The 22,491-nt window shown below is 58.1% G+C and overlaps 1 protein-coding gene across 6 annotated transcripts in view; it reads right to left on the reverse strand.

Moving 5' to 3' along the window:
• Positions 1-1,222: 1,222 nt before the first annotated feature.
• Positions 1,223-22,491, reverse strand: part of ANK1 (ankyrin 1) — a 41,322-nt gene continuing 20,053 nt past the window's right edge. For 2 of the 6 annotated variants that reach the window (XM_059870403.1, XM_059870404.1), the window contains exons 17-44: positions 20,481-20,678; positions 20,174-20,272; positions 19,683-19,781; positions 19,028-19,126; positions 18,833-18,925; positions 18,189-18,261; positions 17,764-17,787; positions 16,808-16,910; positions 16,387-16,534; positions 16,084-16,181; positions 15,777-16,001; positions 15,266-15,420; positions 13,921-14,132; positions 13,589-13,793; positions 13,352-13,448; positions 12,338-12,566; positions 12,049-12,174; positions 11,840-11,959; positions 11,542-11,626; positions 11,210-11,284; positions 10,631-10,762; positions 10,281-10,427; positions 8,080-8,632; positions 7,157-7,415; positions 5,976-6,059; positions 5,572-5,739; positions 5,152-5,275; positions 1,223-3,448 (exon numbers count right to left, since the gene is read on the reverse strand). In XM_059870403.1, the coding sequence (XP_059726386.1) occupies positions 5,177-5,275; positions 5,572-5,739; positions 5,976-6,059; positions 7,157-7,415; positions 8,080-8,632; positions 10,281-10,427; positions 10,631-10,762; positions 11,210-11,284; positions 11,542-11,626; positions 11,840-11,959; positions 12,049-12,174; positions 12,338-12,566; positions 13,352-13,448; positions 13,589-13,793; positions 13,921-14,132; positions 15,266-15,420; positions 15,777-16,001; positions 16,084-16,181; positions 16,387-16,534; positions 16,808-16,910; positions 17,764-17,787; positions 18,189-18,261; positions 18,833-18,925; positions 19,028-19,126; positions 19,683-19,781; positions 20,174-20,272; positions 20,481-20,678 (4,005 nt within the window). In that variant the 3' untranslated portion in view covers positions 1,223-3,448; positions 5,152-5,176. Of the gene's footprint in view, positions 3,449-5,151; positions 5,276-5,571; positions 5,740-5,975; positions 6,060-6,216; positions 7,125-7,156; positions 7,416-8,079; positions 8,633-10,280; positions 10,428-10,630; positions 10,763-11,209; positions 11,285-11,541; positions 11,627-11,839; positions 11,960-12,048; positions 12,175-12,337; positions 12,567-13,351; positions 13,449-13,588; positions 13,794-13,920; positions 14,133-15,265; positions 15,421-15,776; positions 16,002-16,083; positions 16,182-16,386; positions 16,535-16,807; positions 16,911-17,763; positions 17,788-18,188; positions 18,262-18,832; positions 18,926-19,027; positions 19,127-19,682; positions 19,782-20,173; positions 20,273-20,480; positions 20,679-22,491 lie in introns of those variants that run through there. The other 4 variants (XM_059870405.1, XM_059870406.1, XM_059870407.1 and 1 more) reach the window with 4 other exon arrangements.

Below are 22,491 nucleotides of genomic sequence, written 5' to 3' on the forward strand. Positions count from 1 at the left end.
GCCCCGGACCCCCAACTTGGGCTCGGGCAGCGCCAACATTTCTCTGATAAAGACGGGGTCATTAGAATAACGCGCTCCTATTGGCCGCGCGGCTGCGGGCAGCGCGCCCATTGGCCAGGCCGCGGCGGCAGCGCGTGATTGGTCCGGCCCAGACAAATTGCGCTTTGAACGGCGGCGGCCGCGGCGGCGGGGACGGGACGGGACGGGACGGGACGGGACGGGACGGGACAGGACACGGGAATGGGTAGGGATGGATGGGATGGGACGGGACGGGACGGGACGGGACGGGACGGGACGGGACAGGACAGGGCAGGACACGGGAATGGGTAGGAATGGATGGGATGGGATGGGATGGGATGGGATGGGATGGGATGGGATGGGACGGGACGGGATGGGACGGGACACGGGAATGGGACGGGACGGGACGGGACGGGACACGGGAATGGGACGGGACGGGACGGGACAGGGCACAGGAATGGGATGGGACGGGACAGGGCACGGGAATGGGACGGGACGGGACGGAACAGGACACGGGAATGGGATGGGATGGGACGGGACGGGACGGAACAGGACAGGACAGGACAGGACACGGGAATGGGTAGGGATGGATGGGATGGGATGGGATGGGACGGGACGGGACGGGATGGGACAGGATACGCGAATGGGTAGGGATGTATGGGATGGGACGGGACGGGACAGGACACGGGAATGGGACGGGACGGGACAGGACACGGGAATGGGACGGGACGGGACAGGACAGGACAGGACACGGGAATGGGTAGGGATGGATGGGATGGGATGGGACGGGACGGGACGGGACGGGACGGGACGGGACGGGATGGGATGGGATGGGATGGGACGGAAGGCGATGGGACACAACATGACAGGACACGGGGATGGGTCGGGATGGGTGGGAAGGGACAGGTCGGGATGGGTAGGATACGGGGCGGCGCGGACCCTGGACAGCGCCGGTCGGGCCGGTGCTCTCCGGTGGGGTCTCAGCAGCGCCGCGGCCCCCGGGCCAGCCCCCACAGTGGTGGCACGGACTCTTCCCCCCTCGCCCACCCCCGGAGAGGCCGCCGCAGCCCCTCGGGCGTTCCTGCTCCCTTCCGCTGCTCCAGGAACGGCAGAAACACGGCCGCCCCCGCCCTCCCGGCAAGAGGGGACCCGGCCCCGGGCTCTCCGTCTTCCCCACCCTTAGAAAAGCAGAAACGAGACACTGTTTGTGTTGATTTATTTATTAATTCATATTCTGATAGCTGGTGTACAGGGAAATGATCTATACATCAGGGCCTAAGACAGGGAGATCCAAAAGGCTTGTTTCCATAACAATTAAAAAAAGAAAATAAAAGTAATTTTTAAAACTTCTAAAAAGCTTCTAGTGTGCAGACTGCAGCATTCTCTAGGCTCAATGTCGGGTGCAGCCTCCCCCTACCAGCCCTACAAGCAATCTGAGCGCGAAGCAATGTCACTGCAGGTGCCTGGCACGGTTGCAGCACAGCACATTCCCTACGGCATACACAAGGCCAAAGCACTGGACCCACACACAACTCTAGGGTGATGCTACGGAGTCAGCTGTTGCAGTGGGTCTAGGGAGGTTATTGTACGCAGCAAGGGTGATGGATGGAGAGTCTGTGCCTCTATGGCTCAACTTTGGGGCGGGGAAGGGGCTGCTTTGCTCTCCGAGGCTAAGCTGGGTCAGTCGCTTCGCTGCAGCGAGGCTTCCTCTTGGCTGCAGGGCAGCCAGGGGCTCTCCCAGCAGATGTGCACCCACTGAAAGGCAGGGCTGCCCTGCCAAGGCCACCAGCACACAGCCTGAAGCTGGAGGGGCGCTTGTTCTGCGCCTGGCCACAGAGAACAATCTCAGACTCTGCAAAGCAGGGCCGTGGCCGCTTCCAGGAGAAAGAGCAGGGGGTCCCCACATCACTGTGCTACAAAGGCCAGGTCCCCACATCAGCTGGGTGAAGGACGGGATCAGGGACCTGGGACCAAGTGCCACTACCTTCTCCCTGCTCTCCTGGGGTCAAGTATTACAACAGGGTCAATGTCCTGCCCAGCTCTGAGCTGCCTGGGCAGCTCTGCCCAGCACGGCTCTCCTGCTAGAGCAGCCTGGAGGCTGCCCCAGCCCCCAGGGCTCAGGCAGATCCCACCTGGAGAAAATGCAGCCACCGGGGCAGCAGCAGCTCCCGTGGCTCTGGGTTTGGTCCCGGGAGAGTCAGTATCCAGGGCTGTGAACCCCCTTGCAGGGAGGCCAGGGTCCCTGCAAAGCCCTTGCCTGGGGTGCGTATTGCACGGCTGCTGGCTATTGCTAGCTCCTGGCTCATCTCCTGAGCAGATATTGTGCTGAGTAGAGCTAGGCACAACCCCACGTCGTGGCACAAGCACCTCCTGCTCTCTCTCACTGCACATCCTCCCTGGGCCCCAAGCACCTCAGCGCAGGCCTACAGCTTCAACCCAGCTGGAGCCAACACAAACTGGGGCTGGACCGTGGGACTGCACCTCTAGCCCCCCCCTCTTCAGGCCAGGAAGGGGCCAGGCTCAGGCAGAGGGGCACAGGACAGGGGCAGGCTGCTGCCCTCTCTCTCCTATAGCCTTCCTGCTCCGTTCACCAGAGCTGCTCACATATTCCAAAGGCTTTGCCCATCCTGCAGCCTGAAGAGGTATATGAGAGCAGAGCTGTCAGTGCTTTGTACATACTGCTAGAGTGTCCCTAGGGGTTTGCATAGTATTTATTGGTTCATATACACAAGGCTGATTGCTGTACAGTTTACACTTTCAACATAAGCAACGAGCTCAGTGCTCTGCCCTGATGGGAGACTTTGCACGTGCTGGGGAGAGGAAGGGCAGCCCTGCACCAGTCCCTCTGCCCAGGGCAGCTGCGCTCCCTGCAGCCTCCCCTCGCACCCTCCGGCCACTGCTGCCCTCCCCAAAACCCAACACTCACAGGGAGGGATGAGAAGCAAGTCCAGCAGAGGCAGCACAGGCATTTGCAGGGGGGGCCAAACACCTCTCCTTCCACGGTGAGCAGTGCCATGCTGCCCCAGCTTTCCTCCTGCAGCTGGAGCTCACACCTGGGGATGCATCTACACACGCAATCACACGGAGGTGCAATCTCCTTCCCTCTCCTTTTCTTCTGCTCCAGCTCTTGCCTCCCCAAGGAGCTGAGAGCATGCCCCTGGTGTGTGGTGCTGTCTCTGGGCTCCTGGCAGCAGCGGGGCAAGGATGGAGGCCCCTCATCTGTTTGAAGTACTGTAGCTCATGCGTCTTGCAGTCAGTCAGTCATGCGGATAGGACGGTAAGTATATCTCATACAGGAATCATGCCATTAGCCTATAGAAACATGTACAGCCAGCCCTGCTCCCCTCCACTCTCTGCTCTCCTCTCCTCTCTTCTCAGGTATGTGTCAGAACGTGTGTGAAGTTCAGTGGTTTGGTGTTGAGGTGCGATCCTGGGGAGACACAGAGAGACACAGAAATACAGGGGTTACCAGGCATTCATGCTGGCACATCCAGGGTTAATGGTGGGGGCAGCCAGCTACGTGGCTGGGAAGCCCCTTCTGTGCACTGTGCTTGTCCCACATGCACCCATGCTGCCAGGCAACCATAGGACAAGTTTTGGGGGGTGTCAGACAGTGACAGGGCACCACTAATGACATCGATGGCACTGATGGTGCTGCCCCATCTGCTCAGAGCAGCAAGCCCCAACTGCAACGTGGCACTGGGAGGGAGCTGGCAGGGCTGCTCTAAGATCTGGGATGGAGGAAGCCAGCCCTAGGATCTGGGATGGAGGAGGCCAGCCTTGAGCCTTTAGCTAGGATGACTGAGTGCACCCCACTCTCCCAGCAGTGAGGAAGACCTTCCCCAGTGCACCCCCAGGGCCACTTTCACACAGTGGAAAACTGCAAAAGCAAAGCAACAGGAGCAGTGCCCCAGAGACAGGCAGAGCCAGGGACTGTCTGGGGAGTGGGGCAGGCAGAGGGGTGGGACAGAGTCTGCATGAACATGTGCCCACAAGCATAATCCTCTTGACTTTCATTCACCCACAGAGAGCTCACTAACAGAGTGGAGAGAGAAGGGAGAGGGGACAGAGCCAGTCATGCATGTACAACAGAGGCCAGAGGACCAACTGCCCCACTTGGCAGCCTCCTGCCAGGAGGCAGTGCTGGGCATGCAACACCTTCCCCCAGTGCTGCACTGTCAGCCCAGCAGTGAGTGTGCAGAGAAAAATGGTGCAGCTAGGCTCAAACGTGCTGTGCCAAGCACCCTGCCTTCAGCCTGGCCTAGTCCCACTCCACAGGGGGATCAGGGAATGCTCAAGACTTAAGGGGTCGTTCTGAGCTCAGGGAGGATCAATGGAAGAAAAGTCCCAGGTCAAAGGTGGGTGCTCTGTTGTCAGCCCCTACAAGTGTCACGTTCCTGCACTTGCCACTCCTGCATCCCTACTGCCCAGAAATTCCCCAGCAGCACCCTGCCAAGGCCTGCCCCCATCCTGGCTTCAGCAGACCTCAGTGCTTTCCTCTACATGGCTGGAAGGGGCAGCAGTGCTGTGGGCAGGGGCAGCAGCCATGGCCCCACAGAACCAGGACACCCTGCATCTGACCCACAGCCCTGCCACGCTCAGCTGCACCCCAGGGAAGAAGGGGCACTCCAAAGCACCAGCTCCAAGGGCTGGTCCCACCTGCCACAAGCCTGCACAGTCAGTGCTCATGCTTGAAGGGGGCAGTTCTGCTCAGACCCCATGCAAATGCAATCTAGTCCCTGGAGTGACTTGGACAAAGACCATCCCTCTGTCTGGAGCCCAGGAGTAACAACTCTGTGACCCTGTCACTGGGGACCATCCCCCTGAGCAGCAGGTGCTGCCACTGCAGGAGCAGCCCTTGGCACTGTGGCTGCAGTGGGCTGCTGTGCACACAGCTGGCTGCAGCATCTCTGCAGACCAGGGCACCCTGTGCCCACAGCACCCAGGAGCATCAGCAGGGCCAAACTGCTGCCCACCCTCAGTCTTTTGCTGCAGCACAGCAAACCCTCTGTGCAGGCCAAGAGCTGGGCACTGCCCCACCACACTTTCCCCAGGAGAATGGGCATGACCAGCAGCTCAGTGCAGGCAGCAGCAGGAGAGCCAGGACAGAAGGAAGAGCAAAGGTAGGGTTACCTCAAAAAAGAGGCCATTTGAGGGGTCACTGCTTCCCCCTTTTCAGGCTGGCTCGTTTCACTATCTGAGCCCCCATCCTGCCCCCAGAGATCTCTGGTTTCGGGACACGCACTCGCACCTCCTCCTGAGGGAGCCGGAGGGGCAGGAAGCAGGACATCACCCAGGTGAACAGACAGACAGAGAGAAAAGGACAGGAAAGGGAAAGGTAGAGTCAGTTGGCAGGCAGAAAACACCAAGCAAGAACACTGGTGCAGTGGGCAAGATTTGCCTTAGAGGGGAAACAGGAGAGGAGCGCAGGGCAGAAGAAAGGACAGAGGGTGACATTGACCCAGAGCCTGAGAGTCCTGCAGAAGTCCTGAGAGCCCTGGGTGCTGGCCCAGGCAGGCTGGCTGCAGGGCAGGGCTATGAGCCACACTGTACCTTGGTGCCCAGACCATCCCGGTGCAAGATGGAGTATTTCATGAAGTGATCATCCTCAGCCTCCAGGTCCTGGGGCTCCTGTAGGGAGCCCTCCAGAATCAGCTCCTCCTGTTCCTGCCTGTCACCCATGTCACCAGGGCCCAGCTGACGCACCACCTTCCGGATAATCTGTGGAGACCCACACAGCTGGGCGTCACAGCCAGCCCCAGGGCACCACGGCTCGCTCCCCACCCAGTCCAGTCCCGAGCTGCCAGTGGTGTGTGAGCTGGAGAAGTGCCGTGAATGTAACCCAAGACAGCGGGACACCAATGCCCTACATGGGCCCCGGGCTGCAGGGGTGGAGGGGAGAAGGGAAAGGCTGCGGCATGCCCTTACCCACACCCTGCCGCTGAGCGCTCACTCACCTTCTTGGTGATGATATTGCCTTGATCGTCTGTGAACTGCTCCTCAGTCACCTGCTCTCCAGGGAGATGAAGGGCTTCGTTCCCCTGCAGGAACAGGAGGGAGATCAGGGTGAGGGGAGTGGTTTACCTGGTAGAACAACACACCTGACATGCACCCCGCAGCCTCTGCGTCCCGCCCTGCCCCGTCCCTGCTTTCCTGCGCGTCTGCCGGGGTTGCTCTCTCCGCTCGCCCGCTCGTTACCTTCAGCAGGACGCGCCGGCGGACGACTCTGGCGGAGAGAGCCTCCTCATCGTCCGCCAGCCCCTGGCTCTCCCCGAGCTCCTTGTCCAGCTCCCGATGGGCGTGTTTGAGCAGGAAGCGCACAGAGCCCCTGACGATGTGCATGACGTTCTGGCAGCTGACCAGCAAGAAGGCCAGGAGCACCAGAGCGATCAGCAGCTGGGCCAGGAAAGCCCACATCCTGCCGGGCTGCGCTGTCAGCGCTCGGCCATGCCGCCCGCCCGCGCCGTGCCCGGCTCCCGGGAGCTGCCGGAGCCGCAGCCCCGCCGGCGGTGGGCGGCGAGAAGGGAGCGGGCAGGTGGAGCGTCCTGTGCGGTCATGTGGCCGGGAGTGCCCCGGCCAGGCAGCGAGCAGGACAGATCTGTCCCTCTTCTCTGTCAGCTTGCCCAACAGCCTGTCCCCCTGACTACGGCAGTGGGCAGTCCTCCGTCACAGGACAAATGAAGCCCTGGGTAAAAGCCAGGGTGTTTGGGGTGTCATTGGAATCACACCCGACTCAGGGGATGCAGAGCTGAGCAGGCAGGTCCAAGCGTGGCCGTGCGTGCCCTGGCTGGGGAAAGGTGCTTGCCCTCACCTTGTACCTGCTGGCTCTGTGTGGCCGTGGCATCAAGCCCACCACCCAGCCTGGCCCCTAGACCAACTCTATTTCTGGCTCCAGCAGGCTGTTGGGCTGGCAGCCAGGGCAGATACTCAATAAGGAACGACTCTGGGAGGGTGACTGGGTTATAAATGGAGAGCCAGAGCTCAGGTATCAAGCGCAGCAGGCTATTCTGGGCCGAGAGGCGCCCCGAGGGGCAGGAAATATGCCAGGAGAGGTGAGGAGCTAGCACCTGGTCTGCCTGACAGGCGTCCATAGGGTCACCACTTCCTGCAGGGCTGACTCCCCTGCTCCTACTCTCACCTGCCCAAAGAAGCGGCTGTCGGCCTCCTCCTGCCAGCCGCCTGTGGGGTGCTGAGGCTGCCAGTCGCTGTCCTCTGCAGAGCTGACCCTCATCAGCTCCGTGGCTGACACCAGGACCTGCTCTTGCTGCTGGCCCTGTGCCCCAGAGGCTGTGGTGTGCGTTGGGAGCAGCCTTCGGGTGACTCCCTCCTGCCAGGAGCCCGCTGTCAGGTCCTGTAGGCAGGAGATAAAGGAGCCTTCTGCATTCCAGTCCCTCAGCCTGGGCACCAGAGAGGGACAGGGATAGGGAGAGAGAGACAGAGAGAGAGAGGCAGTCAGCTTTGCACGGAGTGCTGCACCCTGAGCAGCAGCCGAGCTCCGGCAGGCACACCTGCACCCCACAGGCGCTGCTGGGCGCCCGGCAGAAGCAGCACAAGACACACAGATGCACAAAAGGGCCCAGGCCACCTCCATGCCATGCTCCCTGCCCATCCCACAGCCTCACAGCTTGGCCAGGGTCTGAGGCAAGAGCATGCTGTGCTCTCGTGGTCTAGGTGTGGTCTAGCTCTAGCTCTAACATGGTCTAATGCTGTGGAGCATTTCTGGGTGCTGCCAAGGACTTCACGGGTCCAGTGCCACTGGGAATGTGGGAGGAGGCAGCCCAGGTTAGGGTTAGTTCCCCTAAGTACAACCTACATGCAGGGCCTGGCCGACTGGGGGTCTCTCCCAGGTGCTCTGCAAGGAGCCCTCCAGAGCACTGCCAGAGAGGTGTGAGGCCCAGCCATGGTTCTGTGTACTGCAGATGCCTGGGCTCCAGGGCTGGAGACCAGCAGGGAAGCAAGCAAAGCAGGGAGATTGTTGCAGCTGGCCCAGCACAGGGCAGTAGCTGGCAAAGCAGTTGTGCTCCCCTAGCACGGTCACCCTGGTGCCCCAGGCTGCAGTACCTGTCTGCACTCTTCTCCACATCATGGCTAAAGGTAGGTGATGTCATGATCCTGGCTTGCACCTTCTCCTGAACTGAAACAAAAGAGACTTCACTCTCCGGGTCCTGCTCCCCAGTCCCTGGTTGATGATCACCAGATGGCATCTTCCCCTCTGGCCTCTGCCCCTCCTCCTGCTCTAGAAGGTCAATCAGGCCATTCATGGCATCTGAGTCCACTGTGTCATCCTCAACCAGGTCCATAGAGCCCATGTGGTCTGGGCCATGAGCATCTGCTAGAAGTTGCCCTGGGAACCGGCCTTCGCTTGTGGCATCCGAGTCCTCAGCCTTGCTGCACTCCAGAGAGGAGTCCTCAGCAGTCACCAGCGAGGGGGTGAGCCCCGAGGACCACACCTGCATGTCGGACATCTCCATCAGGGCATCCTGCTCAGTGGCAGCCATGGGGATAGCATCCATGATGGCCACCTCATTCCAGTACTGGTCGGCACGCAGCGGGGATGGCAGTGTGTAATGCAGGGAGGCAGGGGACAGCAGCTCGTCCTGCAGTGAAGCGTAACCTATATGGGCAGACAGAGGCATCATGTCCAGCAGCCACCTCACGCACGCACAAGCACAGTAGGGCAAAAGGGAAACAGCTTCTGGGAGGATGGCAGCCCCGAGGACAGCAATGGGCATGCCCCAGCCCCCTGTGGCCAGGCTGAGCAGGGCTGTGCTCACAGCAGCTTTCACACGGTCCCTGCAAATGCTGCCATGCCTCCCTTCAAATCCTGGGGCTGCTTTGGGCAGGTCCTGGGGCTGCCTCCTCCCTGTGAGGAGGACTGGCCTGGTGTTCACACGATTTTCCATCCACACTGCAGGACACAGTGCCCTCTTTGCTACCCTGCTCCATCAGACCCCCTGGCCCCTGCCCACAGCCCCCATCCAGCATCAGCTGGCTGTTAGCCTGGAGTTCAAGTAGCCACGTCTGGCAGGCACCAACTCTCAAAGCCAAGCACTCTCCACAGCACAGAGGAGCGGGTTGGAAGTACCACGAGCAGAGAAGGATGGCCCCAGAACATGCCATGCAAGCCCAAGGCCCTGCAGAAGGCAGCCAGGGCCTTACAACCCCGCTGGTGTCTCCAGGGCTACAAGCCATTGTCATGTCTCATGCCCAGGACCATGGGCACAGCTCAGGCACATCCATATGGACTGCAACCAAGCCAGGCACTCCCACCCATGCAGGTCGCTCTGCTCAGCCTTTTCCAGCTTTGAGCCATTTTTTCACCCCTGGAGATCAGCAGCCAACCTGTTCTGCTCCCCTGGCAGCCAGGGAATGCCAGCCACAGCCAAGGCACAGGGTACAGCTGGGACCCTTGGCACAGGAAGGGCACCTCACCCCTGGGCACCCGGCCAGGCCAGGGGCATGCAGTGCAGTGCCAGCGAGGGAAGGAGCGTGGGACTGTGCAGGAGAAGAAGGCCTGGGATGGCTGCCTGCAAGCATGACAGCTGTCAGAGGGGCAGTCCCTGGTGACATGCAGTCGCTGGAGCAGGATGCGGCTCCCAGAGGGCTTAGCTGAGGTGGAGACAGTGGAGACAGGCAGTGGAAGATGAGAGAAGGAGAGGCCAGGATGAGCTCAGAGGAGAAAGATGAAAAGAAGTGACCCACAGGAGTGCCCGCACCTGGCAGCACTAGGTGGCATGTTTGAGAAAACAGAACAAGGGGAGAGACAGAGAGGGAGAGAGCGATGAGCCAGCGCTGCAGGGCCAGAGCCACAGTGCAGGGCTGCAGCAGCACAAAGCCCTGCCCCTGTCTGGTGTGCTGGCTCCCCAGCAGCATGTGCCACAGCTGACTCTGGCTGTGTCCCCACATCCAGGCCCACTCTGCCTGGCAGCCAGCCCAGGCACACCACCACAGCTGGACAGGCAGGACTCAGTGAGCTCCCTGGCCACTGACCAGCTTGCACAGCCAGAGACACCTCTCACCTCTCACACTGGGGTAAGGAACACATGTCAATCCCACCTGGAGGCTTTCTGAGAAAGCAGCATGGCAGAGCCAAGCTTTCTGCAGCACAAGCCCCAGTGAAGAGGCCACATCTGCCAGCAATGCCTTGTGCCCACTCACTTCTCAGTGGGTGCAACCTGGTCAGGCAAGACACCAGCCCCAACCTCCGCACAGACCGTGCCCCCAGGGCCCTCCTGCGTTCCCTGCCAGAAGGTGGGGCTCACCATTCATCTGGGACGGTGAGAGGGAGTAGTCTCTGTCTGTGTAGCGCCAGCTTCCCTTCAGGCTGCGGCTCTGCCGGCCCGAGCCCTCCAGCATGTTGACGATCTCGCTGCGGTCGATGTTCCTCAGCGCCGTGTACAGGTTCTCAACTGCAGGGGGAAGGTGGTGTCAGCAAGCCAGTCACTTGGGGGGACACAGCCATGCCCCACACACCCTCCAGGTGGGCAGGGAAGGCAGATATGCATGGACCACCGCTGCAAAGCCAGCCAGTGGTCCTTGAAGATGCACACACTGCTCTGCGTAGCTCGCCCTGCCACCTCTGTGCCTGTAAAAGGGCACCACGGCTACTCACTCTTGACATTCTTGCCCTCGCGGCTGGCCCAGAGGTTGAGTAAGGCTATGCTCTGCTCCAGAAGGGAGTTGGGGTTCTCCACACGTATCCTGTTGATGTCATCCACCCCAAACTGCAGCTCACGTGCCAGCTCTGGGGAAAACACCGTGTCAGTGTCACACCTGGTGCCCACCACGAGGCTGGGGATGCTCTGAAGGGCTCAGCCAGTGAAGGACAGTGCAGAGACCCTCTGCTACATACAACTGAACACAGCAGAACATGCAGGAGCTGGCATGGGGCAGGGGTTCAAGCCCCCCAGCTCAGGCTGGCTGTGACTAGCACAGGAGGGTCTCATGCTAAGAAGTGTGGGCTCTGCTGTGGGATGTGTGGCTGCAACAAAGAGCAGCAAGATGTACAGTAATAACAAAGCCGTGCATGTGGATATGTGCACAGCCACGGGAAGGTTCACTCCAGGGCCCTGGAATGCTCACAGCAGGGGTGCACTGCAAAGCAGCCACTTCCAGCACACTTCCAGCCTCCCTAAGTGCCAGCTTTCCCAGGAGTGTTGTGCATCCTCAGAACCCTCAGGTGTGCACTCACCTGCCCAGCTAAGGCCCAGCTGTTCTGCTATGTCAACCATCTTCTGGTCTGCCTTGTCTGTGCTGCTCAGAGAGCCTGGAGGAGAAGAGGGAGTCACAGCTCAGCTGCACAGGGCCCTGCAGCAGAGTGGTGAGGGGAATGGGGTGCTGGCCCTGGGGGTCACACAGACCCCTAGGCACAGCCCTGCCCTGCAGGCAGCACCAAGGGAACCTCCAGGGAAAGGGAAGTTGCTGTGAGTGCAACTATGACAGGATCATCCCAGCTTTGCACCGGCTTGGGCACCCCAAGTGCAGGTGGTGAGTGGGCTGGGATGCTCCCAGCAGGCTGCATACCAAAACTGGTCTCACTTAGGATGCTGTACCGCTCCCGCAGAGACAGTGGTGTCAGTGTCCTCCTTCGCTCATCACTGCCACTTCCCTGTGAAAGTGGTGACAAACCGAGGGGTCAACAGCTTGAAAAGAGGGCAGCAGCTCTGCCCTGACACGACTGCTTCTCCTCCACCTCCTGAGTGGCATGACATGGCCACGTGGAGCAGGTGAAGCAAGCTGACAGCAAGGGCTGTCCCCTGCACTTGGGGAAGGGATGGGCCCTCTCTGCCCCCTACCAGAGTGCCAAAGACCCTGCACTGACCTTGGTGCAGGGTGGGATGCTGATGTTCAGGTGGCAGAGCGCGTGCTGGAGGTCCTCGTACTTCATGGCCTTGCGCAAGAAGGACAGGGAGCCGCTGGCTTCCCTGCTGCTGTCCCGGACCTGAGTGCCAGAGCCCAGTTAGGTGCCTTGGCACCAGCCAAGGGCCCAACTGCTTGCTCTTGCCCTACCTACCAGCCTTGTAGCCTGACCTTGATGGGAATGACGAGACGGTTCTCGCGGAAGGACTGGAAGAGGAAGGTGCGGGGCTGAGCAGCCTTCTTGACAGGCACCAGGTTCCCTGAGAGTTCCACGTGCAAAGGCATTCCCTCCACCACCTGGCCGGGAGCAGAAAATATGCTCAGACCCTGTGCAGAGCTGCTTCTCCTGCTGCTGGACAGGGCAGGTACCCCTGACTCTCCTAGCCAGGCCACTGGTATCAGCCTCCCTCACTCTGTTATCCCTCTCCCTGCTGCCCTCCACACTGCTGAGGGGACAAACCTCAATGTCCCTGCTGCGGGCCACCTCAGTGAAGTTCTCGTGCTGCTCTAAAGTCTTGTCAACCTTGTCATCAGTCATGCAGTAGCAGCGCAGCCGGCCTTCCCGCGCGTCGTTCATCTTGGCAAACACCACGAATTTGGCCATGTAGGGCACGGCTGTCAGCTCCTTGTACAGCATGGTGGCAAAGTGCACGGCCTCAGCTGTGCGTGGGCAGTCGGCCAGCCAGAACCTGCAGGAGATTTTGGTCAGGGGGCTGCTGGGCAGTGGCACCAGGCAGCTGCCCCCCACCCCCTGCAACTGTCACCATCACATTTTCTGAAAAATCCTCTCTGCCCAGGATTTTTCTCCTGAGAAGCTGAGAAGCCGCAGAGAAAAAGGAAAACAATAATTATCTGATTGCTGCTCTTGTGTTTTGCTGCTCTGGAGTGTGGTTTGGAGATTGTTTATCTGACATGTAAATTGTTTTGACTTAATGACCAATGAGGATCAGGCTGTGTTGGGGCTCTGGAAGGAGTCAGGAGATTTCATTATCACTCTTTGTAGCCTTCTGTCTGTATCCTTTCTCTATTCTTTGGTATAGTTTTAGTATAGCATTATAATAAATATAATATAATATAATATAATATAATATAATATAATATAATATAATAGCCTTCTAAGAACATGGAGTCAGATTCATCATTCCTCCTCCATCCAGGGGACCCTGAAAATACCACACTCAGCAGTCAACTGGACTGCAAAGGAAGCCCCAAGAGTTCTGGACACAGGTGTAGCCTCATCTGTGGGGGACCCATCTTGGATGGGGACCCAGCCAAGTACAAATAATGGTCCCCTTCCTTCTGCACACCCAGCTGTCAGGCAGCATGGGGGTCTCAAAGCTAGAGGAAACCACCCTGCATGTAGGAATAGGGCAGCATAGCACCAGGGGTAAGGGGCTTCTCTGGGCAAAGGCTGTAGCAAGGCCCAAGGAGCACCAGATATCTTCAGATGGGCACACTTTCACCCAGGACTCACCTGGCAGACACATTGGTGGTGAAATTAGCACACTCATTTTCATAGACTAGCTTTGTGGTGCCTGTTATGTCTTCCCACTGGGCTTGGGCTGTCCCTCCTGCAGCAGAGAGCAAGGGTGAGCATACTGCCATTCCATAAGCCCAGGGTCTGCATCCTCTAGGCATTTGCTTTCTCTGGAGCTGCATCCCCCTGAGGCAGCCCAGCCCATCCCCATGGAGAGCAGGCTCGCAGCCTCACCGATCACACTGCAGAGCAGACGTAGGCTGGTGGTGTCACCCTCCCCACTGTCTCGGGGATTGTCCTTCCAGGATGGTGGCAGTGGGATCCGGAGGCCAATGGGGCGGTGGAACTTCCTGCGCCGCGGCTCCACTGTGACAATGGGGCTGAAGGTCGCTTGGTTCCCCAGCAATTTGGTCACCAGCTCATCAGGCACAGGCTGTGCCTGTGGGTAGCACAAGGATGGGCATCAGGGATGGTTTTTCCCCAGGCTGGGGCACAGCCTGGGCTTGCTGCCCACCCCCAATTGCAAAAGCATGTGTGGGCCCCAGGCCAGGCTCTCTGAGGCTCACCTGCAGGGCCAGCCTCACTCTTTTGGTGACAGCAGTGTCTGGGAAGGTGGCCTGTACCATGGGCACCAGTGTGCTTTTCAAGCACCCTCCCTCAGGGCCAATCATATCGCAGTCCTGGCAAATCCGGGACATGACCACAAAGTAGAGAGGGAAGTCGGTGGTGATGATGCGGCAGACCCTCTTCTTGTCCAGCTCCTCCTGGCTCTCCAGCTCTGCAAGGGCAGCACAGCCATCAAACAGAGCTCATACACCGAGCCTGTGGCTGTCACCTGGTGCTCATACACCGACCCTGTGACTGTCAGTGCTCATACACCGACCCTGTGACTGTCAGTGCTCATACACCAAGCCTGTGGCTGTCACTTGGTGCTCATACACCAAGCCTGTGACTGTCACTTGGTGCTCATACACCGAGCCTGTGACTGTCACTTGGTGCTCATACACTGAGCCTGTGGCTGTCAGTGCTCTTACACTGAGCCTGTGGCTGTCAGTGCTCATACACTGAGCCTGTGGCTGTCAGTGCTCATACACCAAGCCTGTGGCTGTCACTTGGTGCTCATACACTGAGCCTGTGGCTGTCAGTGCTCATACACCGAGCCTGTGGCTGTCAGTGCTCTTACACTGAGCCTGTGGCTGTCAGTGCTCATACACTGAGCCTGTGGCTGTCAGTGCTCATACACTGAGCCTGTGGCTGTCAGTGCTCATACACCAAGCCTGTGGCTGTCAGTGCTCATACACCGAGCCTGTGGCTGTCAGTGCTCTTACACTGAGCCTGTGGCTGTCAGTGCTCTTACACTGAGCCTGTGACTGTCACTTGGTGCTCATACACCAAGCCTGTGGCTGTCAGTGCTCATACACCAAGCCTGTGACTGTCACTTGGTGCTCATACACCAAGCCTGTGGCTGTCAGTGCTCATACACCAAGCCTGTGGCTGTCAGTGCTCATACACCAAGCCTGTGGCTGTCACTCTGTGCTCATACACCAAGCCTGTGGCTGTCAGTGCTCATACACCGAGCCTGTGGCTGTCACTCAACGCCCCACCATGCTACACTGACCACACCACTCAGCCCCACTCCACCTCCCAGGCCACCTGCAGCCTGCATAACCCTCTTCTTATCCAGCTCCTCCTGGCTCTCCAGCTCTGCAAGGGCAGCACAGCCATCAAACAGTGCTCATACACCAAGCCTGTGGATGTCACTCTGTGCTCATACACCAAGCCTGTGGATGTCACTCAATGCCCCACCGTGCTACACCGACCACACCACCCAGCCCCACTCCACCTCCCAGGCCACCTGAAGCCTGCAGGGAGCTGCCAGGTGTGCAGCCCCTGCCCTCCTGGCCCCCTCACCCTCGTCCATGCCGTTGAGCAGCTGGTCCATGTAGCTCTCCTCGTAGCGGTTGCGGTGCTCCTTCCACACGGAGCCGTTCTCGCTGCGCAGCACCACCAGCTCACGGTCTCCACGTCCATAGGAGGCAAAGTGTGGAATCTCCACAATGACAGGGCTGCAGATAGCACAGGAAGGTCACTGGCACCCACAAGCTGCCACAAGGACGTGCAGGCAGCAAGGTGGCCCTGGGGAAGAAGGACTGCTGACCTCCCTCTCCCTGCCAAAGAGGGCTCTGCACCTGGGGGGACAGGGCTGCTCAGGGCTTTTCTGGCATTGTTCTGTTACTCTTGAATAACCTATGCCAGAAATATGCTGCACCCCACAAGAGGTGGGATCTCTCCTCTGGCAACCTCAAGAAGCAGACAGAGGCAGAAGTCTTGCCCTGTATGGTAAAGCCCTCCAGATGAACCCAAATCTGTTCCCAGTCCTGGTGTGGGCAGCCCAGCCTGCCCTTTTCCCAGCTGTGCTCACCTGAGGAACTGGGCACCGGCAGGCCCCAGAGCAATGATCCGACTGCCCAGACCCTCCTCCTCAGCCAGGGGTGGGGGTGCAGGAAGCTTTTGGGGCTTCACCAGGCGGCAGGTGATGCGGGTGGGCGCGGCACAGGCGCGGGGCGGGATGACCACGCGCAGGCCGTGGTGCCGGCTGCCCCGCATGGAGCCACCACGAGCATCCACCATGAAGCTCACCAGGAACCTGCAGGGGACAGAGGCACGTGGGCACCTTGCAGCCAGCTGGTGAACAGAGCAGGAGTGTGCTGCACGGGCTGGGCACTCACCCTGTGTGCACGGGGCTGGCCACTGGGCTGATGTTATCCGAGGTCTCCGTGGCGGGGCTGCTGGGGATCAGAGAGTCCTCGTCGAACTCTTTGGAGGGCTGTGGAAGGCAGGGAAGAGACCTTGTGGGCAAAGAGTCCTGTCTGGGGGTGTTGAGTCTGCCCAGCCTTACACAGTCCTCACTGGACAGTCCTGTACCACCACAGCCCTTTACCCACCACACACTTGAGCTCTGTGGTGCTGGGGGAGCTGCCCCAGCAGGGAATGCCTGGGGGAGGCCATGGCAGGCTGTATCTCATGCTCACCTCCTGTGGGGACACCGAGGGTGCATGCAGCAGGCTGACTTGCTCAGCTTCTGTCTCCACAGGTCCTACCTGCTCAGTCTCCTCAGCTCTGGTCACCACAGTTTCAGGTGGGACGCAGGGGACCTGCAGGACAGCTGGAGACTCCACCCTGCCGGGAGAGGGTAGTGACAGCCACGGAAGTGGTAGGGTCCCTCCACCCCTGCCCATCCCCACAGAGTCCTGGGGCCACTGGACAAAGGCAAACCAAGCAGCAGCCCCATGTCCTGGTGCAGGAACAGCACTGAGCAGCTTTGCCTGCTGTGCCAGCTGGTGAGGGCTCAGTGGTCTGTTCCTTGCCCAGAGCCTTATGTGCCCCTTGCCCAGCACAAGGCTGGTCCTGTGCCCTGTACCAGCCCCCTCCCCACCACAGAGTGTCCCTTACGTTTGCTCCAGTGTCGTTGTGGTCATGAACTCCAGCAGCTCTCTTTTGCCTTCCTGGTCTCTGAGATCAGGTGTCTTGGGCTTTGGTGCAATCAGCTCTTCCTCTGAAACCAAGAGTTGGCTCAGCAAGCAGAGGCAGATGGATGAGGGAACACAGATATCCAGCCCTTGCTCCCATCCCTGCTCCCACTGCTGGACACACACACACACACACACACACACTCTTGCCTCCTGGGTCTCAGCCAGACACAGGGAGGGCTTTGCTGTCTGCCAGAATGGCTCCGTGGGACAGGGGCTGTGGGAGCCACTGGGAAATTTGGCTGCTCACTAACCTCTGTCTCACAGCACCAAACAGTGCAGAGACTGCAGGGGATGCCTCACACTTTGATGCCTGGGACAGGGACATGGGCACCACTGGGGGTGCAGGAGGCTGCCCTAACACTCCCCCCCACGGGAGGCACAGAGCTCTGCCAGTGCTGGCCACTGGCCCCATTAATACCTGCTAATTAGCTGATCAGGGTCTGGCTCTGGCCAGTGCCCTCTGGGAGGGTGTCCTGCACTTCCTGCAGCAGACAGAGTGCCCCGGAGATGGGGAGGGGGCCACAGCAGCACAGAGACCCTTGAGCTCTCAGGTTAATCCCTGCTCTGGCCAGGATGGCATGGGGCAGTTGTGGAGGGGCACCAGGGATTGCCACAGTACCAGGTTCCTCCGCCTGCCATGGACAGGGCCTGGGTCTGACAGGGGAGTCAGGGTCCTCCTGAGTGGGAGGATGCCCATTCATGCAGTCACACCACAGCAAGCAGCACGGACATGGGTTGGCAGGGCAGGATGGCCGGGCTGGCTCTGCAGAGCCCCGGAGCAGCAGCAAGGCTCAGCAGATGGACATGGCGTGCGGATGGTCAGTGGCCATGGGGTGAAATGGGCCATTGAGCTGGGGCAGGGGACACATTTCATACCCATTACTGTGACATGAGCAGTGCCTGCAAAGTAAGAAGAGGCAAAAGTGAGGTATTGGTGGGAGGGTGCAGGAGCAAACCAGCTACAGCTGGGCTGGGAGCTGGTACCCTCCTTGCCTGAGCAAGGCACAGTGGGGGCTCTGCATGCCCAAGGGCTCTCTGCACAGTCCCTGGGGCACGTGATCACGGAGATGTCCAGACATTTCCCTCCTACATAGTGCAGGGAAGCACCCAAGGCATGAGGTGCCACCTCAGGAGCCTGGTGGGCTTCCCTCATCCTCTCTGCAAGACCACAGCAGGGCCCACACAGCTCCCTGGCCTGGGGGCGTCCCTGTTCCAGCAGGAACATCAGTGCCATCCCCTTGACACTGACCCAGCTGTGTGGCAGATCTCTGGGGTGGTGTGACCCAGCTCCCACCCCTCACCTTCATCCTCTGACACGTCCAGAATCTCGTCTACAGTCTCTGGGAAGCTCATGCGGTGCTTGTCGCCAACGGACTGTGGGAGCAGAGCAGAGTCAGAGGAAGCCTATAGGAATGGGCTCCCTGCTGAGTGACAAAACTGTCCTTTGTCCCCTTAAAAAGGAAAAGAGCCCAGAATTTTCTCCCCTCAACTGGCAAAAAGACATCTCATAGGACCTGGGGGACTTCACCTCAAACTTAAGGATGGCCAATTGGACAGGAGCCAAAAAGTCCTGCCTGAGCAATTTACTGGAAAAAGAAGAGAACAAAGAAACAAATTGCTTTTCTGAGGTATTTTACCAGGGGCAGGAGGACCTCTTGCAATTGGCTCAGTTTTTCTCTGTAAAGAGTTTTGTTATTTTGCCTTTTATCAAAACCTTTTAGTTTCCAACACTCCCACAGAAGCCATCCTGCTGATTTGATGCCTTCTGAGGTAGCTGAGCTATCTTGGGTGAGAAATAGATCTCCAAGAGCTTGTGAGACCTGGCTCGAGGAGACCCCTATTTTGCTGCACAGCTGTCTGCAGCTGACTCCTCACACTTGGGCTAGGCACCCAGCTGCAGACCCTCCCCCTTCCCAGCCCTCCTCCACAGCACCCAGGGGCTCACCGGGATGTCGGTTTCCTCCGTGACAATCTTGAGCACGTCTGTGACAGAAATGTAGCCAAGGCGCTTTGCGATGGCCAGGGGAGTGGTGCCATTCTGTGCACGGAGGAAAGAGGGTCAGCAGCAGCTACAGGGCAGCTCTGGCAGCTGCCTGAGCTTGCCACAGAGTGCAGAGGTGCAGGGGAGCAGGGCACTCACTGTGCTGATCTCGTTGGGGGACGCGCCGTGCTTCAGCAGCAGCGTCACCACGTCCGTGTGGCCCTGCTGTGCTGCTTGGTGCAGGGGGGTGTAGCCCAGCTGCAGGGGAGGACAGAGCATGCTGCAATCAGTTCTGGAAGGCTGCTGCCCCAGAAATGCCCCCTGGCCTCACACACAGTGCTTTGTGCCTGGAGCATGAGGACAGCTCCACTTCCCCATCACCTGTCACCATGATATTTTCTGAAAAATCCCTTTGTCAGGATTTTTCTCCTGAGAAGCTGAGAAGCCTCAGAGGAAAAGAAAAACAATAATTATCTGCTGCTGTGGAATGCAACAGGTGCATCTTTGGTCCATGTGGGTTGTTTTTAATTAATGGCCAATCACAGTCAGCTGGCTCGGACTCTCTGAGAGTCAAGAGCTTTTGTTATCATTCCATTCTATTCCTTGCAAGCCTTCTGATGAAATCATTTCTTCTATTCTTTTAGTATAGTTCTAATATATCATTTTCTTTTAACATAATCTATAACATAAAATAATAAATCAGCCTTCTGAAACATGGAGTCAAGATTCTTGTCTCTTCCCTCGTCCTGGGACCCCTGTGAACACCCATTTGTCCATGGCAGAAGGGTCCTTGGAGCTCAGGACACTTCTGTACCTTAGTCTTGGCATTGACATCTGCTTGGTGCTGCAGCAGAAACTTCACCAGCTTGATGTTCCCATAGTGGCTGGCCACATGCAGTGGGGTATAGCCCATCTGAAAGACAAGATCAAGTCTCTGTCTGCCCTCACCACTGCTCACTGCCCTTCTGGCTTGGATATACTCATCCCACAGGCAAGCCCCTGTGCATGAAGGATGAGGCACACATGTGGGGGCTTCCCAAAAGCCCAAGACCAAAGCACAGGGCTTCACACCATGCTGTACCTGTGGGTACAGAGGTGAGCTATAGGAGCAGGCAAGAATCACCCCTCCAGAGAGGTGGGGGGAAGGGGAGGAAAGGTCCCCAGGACACAGGCAAAATGGTAAGGATACTGCTAGAAGGGAGTCTCTTGCACAGAGAAAAAGAAAAGAAATGCTCTTCCCTGAGCAGGCCTAGAGGTAGTTCCCCCATGTGTTTCACCAAAGCCATGGTCAATGCACTACTTTACCCTGGTCACTGCATCCACTGTGACTCCATGTTTCACTAGAACATCAGCAACCAGCACATGCCCCTCTTGGGCCACAAGATGAAGAGGAGTCAGGCCACTCTGCAAAGAGAGGAAGTCTCAGCACAGTGGCACTGCCACCACTGCAGCTCCAGCAGCAGACACTCTCTGGGGTCTCCAGCCTGGCAAGCTGACCCAGTGCCCTGCTGCCCAAAGGCAGGGAGGCACAGGGGCTGGACCACCCTCCAGCCTGCTGCTCTCTGCTGGCTTGTTTGCCTCCAGCCTGGCAGGATGCTCTGGGACAACTTACCTTGTTGCCTAGGTTGCCGTTAGCTTGTTTGGAGAAAAGCAGTGCCACCATGTCTGCATGGCCCTCCTGGGAAGCCAGGTGCAGGGGAGTGACTCCCTGCATGGACTCAGCATTTGCAGAAGCCCCATACTGCAGCAGGCTGCTGGCCACTTCCATCTGGTTCTGCTTGGCAGCGATGTGCAGGGGGGTGTACCCATTCTGCAGGGAGAGAGAGAGGCTCATTGCAGTGCTCAGCCCTGCCAAGCAGAGCAGAGAGGACAGGAGGTGCCACCCTACCCCTGCAGGCCAGGCCTGCCCTTCCCAGCTGCCTCCAGAGCTCAGGGATGCCCGACCCACACCATCTCTCTGACAGCAAGCAGCCCTGACACTGATGCCAAATCCACTCACTCTTCAAGCCAAGTCAGCAGGGGGGGTTTCAAAGACCACCTGCTTCAGGTGTGACTGGTATGGGCTGTCCTGGAGTTCTCTACACATGAATTTCTGCAGCAGTGTGGTGTCGCCCTGATTTTTTAAGATTTTCTAAGCCTTCTGATGTTTACATTCTGGTAACAAACTTTCTCACACGCTTTCTGTAAATAACTTATTGGTTTGCATTCTTTTCTGGAGGAGGAGAGATTTGATGGACTGTTGGTTTGTCCAGTGTCATTGCAGAGGTGGCACTGTCACCCTCCAACCCACTGCCACTTTTGGAAATCTGTAAATGTTGGAGTCAGAAAATAAACTTCCCTTTTCTTCACCCTGAGAGCAGCGCTGTGTGCTCGTGTTGTTTCCTGTCCCACAGCGACAGCGTGCATCCCCTGGGAGCTGCACAAACCTGGGGCAGCCACAACGTGCCTGGCTGAGGAGTGCAGCTAAACTCCCAGCACCCAGCATTAGCATTCAGGCAGAGGCTGCAGGGCCTCGAGCCCTGCCTGTGCTGCCCCGCTGCAGCAGCAGAGCAGCTGCAGCCACCCGCTGCCCGGGCTGACGCGCAGGCTGCCGGTGACGCAGGCACACCGGGGGCTGCCACCGGCACCGGCTGCTCCCGGTGCCCGCCCACTGGGAGGAGGATTAATCTGCAAACACCAGAGGTTTAGGTCTAAAAAGGAGACAGAGGAGTGTTTTTACTTTATTTGAATAAAGGCAGAGGCCATGGGGCATCCCCTGGGGTCTCTCCAATTCTTGGAGGATGCAGCCTCCCTTTTTATCCCAATTTCCAGCCACATTTCCCTTCTCTCTTTCCCCATTTCTGAGGTACTTGAGAGGTTCAGACTTCCCAGAACACCTGATCCCAAAGATTCACCTCTAATGTATAACCCTCCCTCATTTTTAATTCTTATGGAATTTAAGGGTTTTTCCCCATTTCTGAGGTACTTGAGAGGTTCAGACTTCCCAGAACCCCTGATCCCAAAGATTCCCCTCTAATGTATAACCCTCCCTCATTTTTAATTCTTATGGAATTTAAGGGTTTTTCCCCATTTCTGAGGTACTTGAGGGGTTCAGACTTCCCAGAACCCCTGATCCCAAAGATTCCCCTCCAATGTATAACCCTCCTTTTTCATTTTTAATTCTCACAGAATTTAGGGGTTTTCCCCCATTTCTGAGGTACTTGAGAGATTCAGACTCTCCAGAACACCTGATCCCAAAGATTCCCCTCTAATGTATAACTTTCCCTTTTAATTTTTAATCCTTATGGAATTTAGGGGTTTTCCCCCATTTCTGAGGTACTTGAGAGATTCAGACTCTCCAGAACACCTGATCCCAAAGATTCCCCTCTAATGTATAACCCTCCCTTGTAATTTTTAATTCTTATGGAATTTAGGGGTTTTTCCCCATTTCTGAGGTACTTGAGAGGTTCAGACTCCCCAGAACACCTGATCCCAAAGATTCCCCTCTAATGTATAACCTTCCCTTTTAATTTTTAATTCTTATGGAATTTAGGGGTTTTTCCCCATTTCTGAGGTACTTGAGAGGTTCAGACTTTCCCAGAACACCTGATCCCAAAGATTCCCCTCTAATGTAGAACCCTCCC

The sequence above is a fragment of the Haemorhous mexicanus genome, chromosome 30 (assembly GCF_027477595.1).
Source record: "Haemorhous mexicanus isolate bHaeMex1 chromosome 30, bHaeMex1.pri, whole genome shotgun sequence".
Lineage (NCBI taxonomy): Eukaryota > Metazoa > Chordata > Aves > Passeriformes > Fringillidae > Haemorhous > Haemorhous mexicanus.